General features: G+C 45.7%; 1 protein-coding gene across 2 annotated transcripts in view; it reads right to left on the bottom strand.

Annotated features, from left to right (window-relative positions):
• Nucleotides 1-7,347, bottom strand: part of nsfb (N-ethylmaleimide-sensitive factor b) — an 18,282-nt gene extending 10,935 nt beyond the window's left edge. For both annotated transcript variants that reach the window (XM_027020918.2, XM_027020917.2), the window contains exons 1-7: nt 7,237-7,347; nt 4,109-4,209; nt 3,919-4,018; nt 3,079-3,118; nt 2,421-2,587; nt 2,125-2,232; nt 1,540-1,615 (exon numbers count right to left, since the gene is read on the bottom strand). In XM_027020918.2, coding sequence (XP_026876719.2) covers nt 1,540-1,615; nt 2,125-2,232; nt 2,421-2,587; nt 3,079-3,118; nt 3,919-4,018; nt 4,109-4,209; nt 7,237-7,248 — 604 coding nt within the window. In that variant the 5' untranslated portion in view covers nt 7,249-7,347. The remainder of the gene's footprint in view (nt 1-1,539; nt 1,616-2,124; nt 2,233-2,420; nt 2,588-3,078; nt 3,119-3,918; nt 4,019-4,108; nt 4,210-7,236) is intronic.
• Between the last annotated feature and the right edge of the window lie 1,507 nt (nt 7,348-8,854).

Raw genomic sequence — 8,854 nt, forward strand, 5'->3', positions numbered from 1 at the left:
ACCAGGGGAAGGGATGACACCAGAATCAGAAGAAGGCAAGCCGGCGGAGGCAGCGCGATGCTCTAGGTCATGCTCTGCTGGGAAATCATGGGTACTGGCATTCACGTGGATGTCGCTTTGACACGTACCACCTGCATAAACATCGTGGGCCAAGTCCAGCCTTTCATGGCAACAATATTGCCTAATGGCCATGGAATACGCCAGGATGCAGCAGATGCCATACAATTAAGGAGTGGTTTCAGGAACATAACAGCGTTCAAGTTGTTGACTTGGCCTCCAAATTCTCCAAATCTGAATCCAATATAGATATCTAGATAGATAAATATCTAGATGATAAATATCTAAATAGAAAGATACTGTATATGCATGAATCCCCTCAGTGAGCTCTTCAACACAGATGACATCAATCTAACCAAACGTGAATGTTGCGAATCCTGAGCCATTGGATCTACAGCGAGTACACTGGAGTGTCATTCAGGGTGGAGAAGTGTGATTGGTTAATAGCAAAAAGAACAAAAGTGATCATGACAGAGGGACTCAAACTACCACAAGCCTGGAGGACAGCTACTAATACCTGAGAATCCTTCTATCACAGGGTAAGGCAGGAGCTCAAGTGTCAGTCGAATGGGAGTGTTGAGATCAAAGCCATTGCTGGAAGCTGCTAACATCAAGAGCAGGAAACTCCCAACATCAGCCGCATGGTGGCGGGACCACAAAAGCGTGAAACCCAGACAAGAGTAAAGACATCCAGACCATCCAGCAGCCAGTTGCAGTGTACAGGCTGCTGGGAAGAGTATACGCTGAAAGACAAAACCAAGGATCAGGGATCATGGACTGAAACATATGAAAGGCATACGAGTGGGACAAACCGGAAGAGCAAAAGAGAGGGGCTGAAAAGAGCCAAGCCAAGACCACGCAGAGCTGTGTCGGGCTGAACCAGACATGGTGAACCAGTGATCACAGAGAGCTGCAGAAAGCAGCAGTGGTATCAAATGTCCAAAGTGACGGACAAGCTGAAGACATTCCAGGAACTGAAAGATTAAACTGGAAGATTAACACCAAAGTTGTCCTGCTGGTGATAGGGCACTTGGGGCTGTGACCCCTAAGATGCAGGAGTAGCTCCAACAGGCCCATGGAAGGACAACATGGATTTCAGCAGAGCGCAATTGTAGGAACAGCGAAAGTGCTGCGCCGCAGACCCCCAGTCCTCTGATAGAAGGCGCAAGTGTGAGGGGAAACAAACAAACAAACAAAGAAAACAAACAAAAAAAAGAAGATATGGCCATCCATGTGAAAAACAAACATGCAAACGCACATCCATCCATCCTGTCTATCCACTCACTCACTCACATTTAAAAAGCTGAAAAATCCTCTAAAAGGTGAAGTAATTAGCACTCAAGCACAGGTTCTCTTTAAGCGTACTGTGTCGCACCACTGACACTGTGCGTCTTCTTATTTTCCCTGGCAGTGTTCCATATGTATTGAGGTTGACCACAATACACCGTGTGTGTTCTGCAACTGCTGTGGGGTAACACATACCAACCAGACTGATGGAAGAGCTCTCTGCCTTCTCGAAAATCATTTGACTGTTGCCATGCAACAAGCCAACGTTAATCTGTAAAGAGGAAAGAAAAAGACAAAAAATAAAATAAGGCCTGACATTAAGACTTATGTAACCAGGGTCTCCCATCTACTGATAACTCCTCAATATTTTGTCTGAAAAGCAGACAGGATGCTTGGGAGTGGCCGCGCGTGTGGACAGTGATTAGCACCAAATTAACTTTCTACAATATCATTGTTAGACTGCACAAGAGCCACATTATCTCTCTACGAAACACACCAATACACCAAAGGCAACAGCAGAACCCAAAGGCGCAGCGAGACAGGGCAGCGCAAGCGTGTTTGGTGTCTACGTTAAAACCATGACGGATAATGAAGACAAATGGCGGCCTTCTGAAACGTGGAGACAGAAAACACCAATGCTGCTCCTCATCTGCTAACGATTGTATGCTAACTGGAGCCGGGAAGACAAGGTATGAGCTGATGGAGATGGCGGAGAAGGGGGACCGATGCTGACGGAGCTGATGAAGCTGACGGAGCAGGCTCCCCCTCTCCGAAGGGTACCTTGTTCTTCTTGCTGGAACCCTGCTCCCCCTTCAGAATGCTCGGATCCATCGCCTCGATGTCTCTGATCACCAACAGGAAGACCTTGTCAGAGAAGCTGAACACAAACTGCAAAAAACACAGAGCCAAGACAGGAAGTGTGGGTCACGTTTACTGTGGCTATAGTTCTCCTGTGTTTGGGGGAGCTCTCACTGCAGTTATGCGTTAGCTAGAGCACTGGCTTCACAGGAGGTTTGTCTCTGTGGTGTGCTGTGACCGCGCTGTGGCACTCTGCAGCCGAGTCCAGTATGCCCTACCTGCTGGCCCAAGCAAAAGGCCTGTGCGTTGAAATGCTGGATGAACTCGATGGCCATCTTGTCGGTGTCATAAGGGTTGCTGTCTGCACTCTTCTTTTGTAGAAAGTCGATTTCCAGAGACATGGTTCCCACATACTGCCTGGATGTGTCAAAGGTGTAGTTGCTCACTACAAGAGAGACAAAATACAGATGGAGACAAGACGGAGACAGAGCACCCATTACTTATCCAGTGCTCTTCAAATTTCATCCACCCCTCCTACGGACCCCTAAATATGCCCAACAAATCATCTCATATATAAAGCATAAAGCATACATTTTGCTTACTGTAACATGAGAAAAGATCTACAATGATGTGTAGCAAACATACTGTCTACAGTGTTCCTGAATTGATAACAGATAAGTTTAGCTTTCCACATGTTTTGGTATATTAGATGTATATTCTAACAGTGTTCACTGCTCTACTCATCACTAACATCTTTAACTCTAGCACACTATTTCAGGCTTTCACAGGAAGTGCCTTCAAATAGCCTGTAATAAGAAAACTCAAAATCCTGAAACAATTACAGTGAATAGCAGGCATTACCTCCTCACAAACAGAGGTGCTAACTCACTAAAATAATATTGGCTGCATGCCATCGGTGATTTTGACATCTTTTACCTTCAACATCTTGATTGAGAGAGAGACCGGCCCATTTCCTCTGAGGAAGAGAATAAACGAATGCAATTACATTTTCACCCTAAAAAGGCCCTCATCACGGGGCAGAACACTTAATATAAGGAGCTAACTAATCAGATGAAGTCAACAAATCCTACATGTTTTTATAAGAGCCTTCTAAAGGTTTCCATATATATGTGTAACTTTCTCTTAGTAACTGGCCTAACTGTACAGCAACATGATTTGCTTCTTTTGTTTTCACACTGGTGTTTTAGGCATCATTGACTAATGTGGAAAAGTCAGGCTCTCTGTGAGCACCCGTTCTCTGTAGTATTGGGCACAGAGTGTAACATCTTGCTGCACGACTAAGCCAGGATGAGAAAGTTCCAGCAGTACCTCAGTGGCCTGGCGGCTGTCATGGTTACAGACGGAGGAGAGGCGGGCGCAGGCAGGCAAGTAACAGACAATAAGACAACAAAAGCACGCTGGGTAGTGCAGCATAGACAACAACAAACATGCTACCATAAACCTGACAAAGATGGTCTTACACAGCACACTCTGCAGTGCAATCAGGTCAGAGTGGCCAGAAATAAAACACATTAGCCCTCTTTTGTCAAGTTATGGACAAAATACAGTTAGTAATTTCACCCTTTTATATTTACCACACTGAGATAGAGGCCAAAAGCCTAATAAGGCTAAGAACATGGGCCCTGAAATGGCACATATGCAGGCCCACATGCAGAACTCTACGTAGCCTACTCCACATTTCTAGGAGGAGCAGTTTAATAGGGCCGTTTATTCCAAAGGGGTGTGGCCCGCACACAGCCACCAATGCTGCGGTACCTGAGGCAGACTGAAGGCGATGGTGCTGGGCACCACGCTGTTATGGGTCTTCACCGTGAACACATACGCATGTGTGGGGGTGGTCCTGACCGTTACATGCCTGCAAAATAAGAGTTCAAAAGTGGTTTAGCAGAAGAAGCAGATACAGGGGGACAGTGTGACATCATTTAAACACGTATCAAATACTCACTGTCCTGATTTGAAGTCCTTCTCATTGGTTACCACGCAGTTCGTCAGCGACAGTTCATCTGTGGGACACCGCGCTGCTTGCATGGTCTTTGAGAGAGAGAGCTAAATAAACAACATGAAAGAACATTAGAGGTGAGCACCATAACACATGAGCTTCGCATTTCTGAACAGCGAGGCTTGCTGCTCCCGTTCCACTGTTGTTCCGTCCATGGTCCACGCATGAATTCTGGAGGATGTCAGCTCTTCATACTGCAGAGCTTCACTCCGTCGGCATGGATGGTGTGGTGTTTGTTCTTTGTCTGTACCAGACGTACATGCACAGGGTAGCGCACCAAGCCACTGAAGGCCAGTCTGGTTTACTATGTAACGGCCACAGCCAGGCAGAGGAGCCAAGTAGGAGATGACATCAGTGCTTTTGCCGCATGTGACGCTGTCGTTGTTAATGTACAGTAGATCCAGGGAGGAGGCTGTTCCATATCCCTGCTGAGCCTCATTAGCGTGACACAGTAAACGTGTCATTTTAGAGTCTCCTGAAGCCAGTGGTACCGACATGTCAGCCTTCAGCTTTCTCCTGCTCATCATTCTAAGCTGCCAATGTCCCATTCAAAAAGAGTGTGCAGTCCCAATACAACCACAGCCCAGAGTGTGCAGTCCCAATACAACCACGGCCCAAAGAGTGTATAGTCCCAATACAACCACGGCCCAAAGAGTGTATAGTCCCAATACAACCACGGCCCAAAGAGTGTGCAGTCCCAATACAACCACGGCCCAAAGAGTGTGCAGTCCCAATACAACCACGGCCCAAAGAGTGTGCAGTCCCAATACAACCACGGCCCAAAGAGTGTGCAGTCCCAATACAACCACGGCCCAAAGAGTGTGCAGTCCCAATACAACCACGGCCCAGAGCGTGCAGTCCCAATACAACCACGGCCCAAAGAGTGTGCAGTCCCAATACAACCACGGCCCAGAGCGTGCAGTCCCAATACAACCACGGCCCAGAGCGTGCAGTCCCAATACAACCACGGCCCAGAGCGTGCAGTCCCAATACAACCACGGCCCAGAGCGTGCAGTCCCAATACAACCACGGCCCAGAGCGTGCAGTCCCAATACAACCACGGCCCAGAGCGTGCAGTCCCAATACAACCACGGCCCAAAGAGTGTGCAGTTCCAATACAACCACGGCCCAAAGAGTGTGCAGTTCCAATACAACCACGGCCCAAAGAGTGTGCAGTGCCAATACAACCACGGCCCAAAGAGTGTGCAGTTCCAATACAACCACGGCCCAAAGAGTGTGCAGTTCCAATACAACCACAGCCCAAAGAGTGTGCAGTTCCAATACAACCACAGCCCAAAGAGTGTGCAGTTCCAATACAACCACAGCCCAAAGAGTGTGCAGTTCCAATACAACCACAGCCCAAAGAGTGTGCAGTGCCAATACAACCACAGCCCAGAGTGTGCAGTGCCAATACAACCACAGCCCAGAGTGTGCAGTGCCAATACAACCACAGCCCAAAGAGTGTGCAGTGCCAATACAACCACAGCCCAAAGAGTGTGCAGTGCCAATACAACCACAGCCCAAAGAGTGTGCAGTGCCAATACAACCACAGCCCAAAGAGTGTGCAGTGCCAATACAACCACAGCCCAAAGAGTGTGCAGTGCCAATACAACCACAGCCCAAAGAGTGTGCAGTGCCAATACAACCACGGCCCAAAGAGTGTGCAGTGCCAATACAACCACAGCCCAAAGAGTGTGCAGTTCCAATACAACCACAGCCCAAAGAGTGTGCAGTGCCAATACAATCACAGCCCAAAGAGTGTGCAGTGCCAATACAACCACAGCCCAAAGAGTGTGCAGTGCTAATACAATCACAGGTTGCCCACACAATACGTTCTCTGACCATACCGTTAAACCTGTAGCCTCCACTGTAGCAACAGAAGGATAGTTATTGCCACTAACCCTGAGGCTCAGGCGGACACCTCATTAACTGTTGAACTGTAAAAAGTGCACCAGTCCGCAGGAGAAGCTGTTAGTGGGTTCCAGTGTTCACTCCACATCCAAACACAACAAACCCACACCACATACATAAGACCCAGCCGGGCACAACATGTGCCTGGGGAAAGAGAGGCGCTCCCACCCAAATTAAAATCCCAGTTTGAAGCCCAGTGCCCACACCTGTCCTGGCAGCACATCACTCCCCACACGGTTCAGTACCATCAGACCAGAACGATTACCAAAATAGGCTACATTAGTAAACAGTGCCATACCATGGCAAGGTTTTACAGTATGGCAAATTCTGTCAGACTAGCAAGGAGTTGGATTTTAAGTGTGTTAGATTAGGGCTATAAACAGGGAGCCTTGAGGAAAAACTGATTTATCATCTATGAATCTGCTGATCTTGGAGAATAGCATGGAGCCCCATCAAACAATATTGCTGCCCCACTGCATATCTCATACGAAAAAGCCCAGTGCTGCGATTATGACCCAGTAAACTCAGACGGCTTCTCAGATTGCAAATGTAACTAGTTCCCAGTAGCGTGGACGCGTTTGTTACTTTTAAACATTAAACCTTGAGCAAAAAAAATAAAAATAAACCAAACAACAAGCACGATCGATTAATATTTTCACGTAGCATAACAACAGTAGTAATAAAAAATAATAACAATAATGGGCTGTAAGAGAATAAATGCACCGTGTATTAGTGCTGGTTTCGGGGTGCTGTAAAATGACAGCCAATAACTTTGCCAGCTAACGTTGACTTGTTACTCCTTTGATGCAGAGTACCAGCCTTGTGGAAAACGTTAGCTAACCTAGCTAACCTAGCTAACACAACGATACTCCGATCATTGCTGGAGTTTGTGCTGCTGACATTTCAGTATCTGGCGAGGCATCCCAAACCTCACAATTTCGTCACACGATGTGCTGGGGTTACAGTTATCCAGGTTAGCTAAGGGAGAGGTAAACAATCCTAAGATCAGCGAGTCGTAGCGCCTTCCGGCATATGACGCAGCACGGCTGCTAGATAGGGAACGTTGATCAACACGTCTGGACCGATCTGCCCTGTAAATATAGCGCTGTAAAAAAATTAAAAAAGAACTTGATTAAAACTAACTTTTAAAAAATCATACCCACCAAGCCAGCCATTTTGGCGTGTTTTCGCTGAACGACAGCAATTCCACGCAAGCTAGTATTGAATGACAAGTGCGTCGGCCACTGAGCGTCGATGTAGAGCAGCCTCTACAAAGGGCTCGTAACGTTGATCCCACAGCAAGGCGCAATGTGTCAAACTAAAAGTCTCTTTGCAATGACTTGCAAATCGGTCGCGCTGGTTCGTGGAGACGTGCAAGCGCACAAACAGGTCTCAAGAACACGCAGACGTGTGGGAGATGCAAAAATGTTGTTTCCTATTTTCATGACTATTTTCAATTGCAAAAAGAAGTATGTGAGACTGTAGTGTATTCACCTGAAGATATAATTGGTTATTGCTAATTTTGTTATGGCAGTGAACATACAGGAGCGACAGCGCAATCAAAATTCACAGATGAGGAAACCGACCAAAATATGTGGCACTGAAACATTGTTATTATTGCTATTCACTATGATGGCAGTAAAATTAATATTTACATAAGTGTGATATGTCCAATTATTTTAAATTATTTTAATTATATACATTTCGTGCTTAATGAGACGCCAACTGTCTGGTTCAAATTCAATCATATTTCGTCACAACAGAATTGTTTGTCCGTAACAAAATTGTATATGTATTTATATCTCTGCTTGAATGCGCAAAATTGCACTTGAATTTGCGTTAAGAGCAGGTGGGAGGAGACGATAACGTCCTCTTAACTGGACTGCAGAAACCCGAAACGTTTAAATAACTTAATGGATTTACATTTGCATTCACATTTACGGCATTTAGCAGACGCTCCTATTCAGAGCGACCTACGAAAGTGCTTTGTCATTTACTCATAGAATACATCCTAGTACAGTACAATAGCTATGAATATGTTAAACAAAACTTGCTTCTTTGCATAGCCTTCAGGTCCGAGGAGGCTGTAACAATTTTATAGTAAGACGAAATCGGTTCAGAATACCGTCGGATTTTACATGCCACTCCACCCACATTGTCAAAAGCGCATTTATTTCTGTTCACCATATTAACAAAGCCCCTTGAGTTTTAAAACACATAATGAGGATTGGTGGATTCATGTTCGACCTTCTAAAAATAAGTGCTGCGAAGTGCTGATGTGCTTTTCATTATACAGTATGGACGGCATTATTTAAGACAGGCAGTGTACAGAAGGCATGACATTAATCTTGGCTACTCTTATTCTGACCACACATTGGTGTTTTAGCACGATTGCAAACTAACTAGGCTTCCAATGGGCTGATCTTGTGCTAGTCTTCTAAGAAGCACCTGAACTGGATTCCGAATGCGGCTTCCTTTACGAGTGCTCAGAGTGACATCTGGGATAAACTCAGTTCCTCACCCAGCCTGTGGAGTCTGAAATCTGTGGTGGTCAGAGATGGGTGATAACATTTACATTTAATCCGTTACATTTAACTTTTTGAACATATTGTACTTTAAAGAGTTGTTTTGAAAGAGGGTACTTTATACTTTTACTCGGGTACATTTGATAAGTTAAAAGTGTACTCGTCAATGTTATATTCGTCAACGATCGTCAACGTTACATTTTAAAATGTTTTTTACATGTACTTTTCGCCACAACCTGTCACGTGTGGGAGAGTT

The sequence above is a fragment of the Electrophorus electricus genome, chromosome 14, assembly GCF_013358815.1.
Source record: "Electrophorus electricus isolate fEleEle1 chromosome 14, fEleEle1.pri, whole genome shotgun sequence".
In the NCBI taxonomy this organism is placed as follows: domain Eukaryota; kingdom Metazoa; phylum Chordata; class Actinopteri; order Gymnotiformes; family Gymnotidae; genus Electrophorus; species Electrophorus electricus.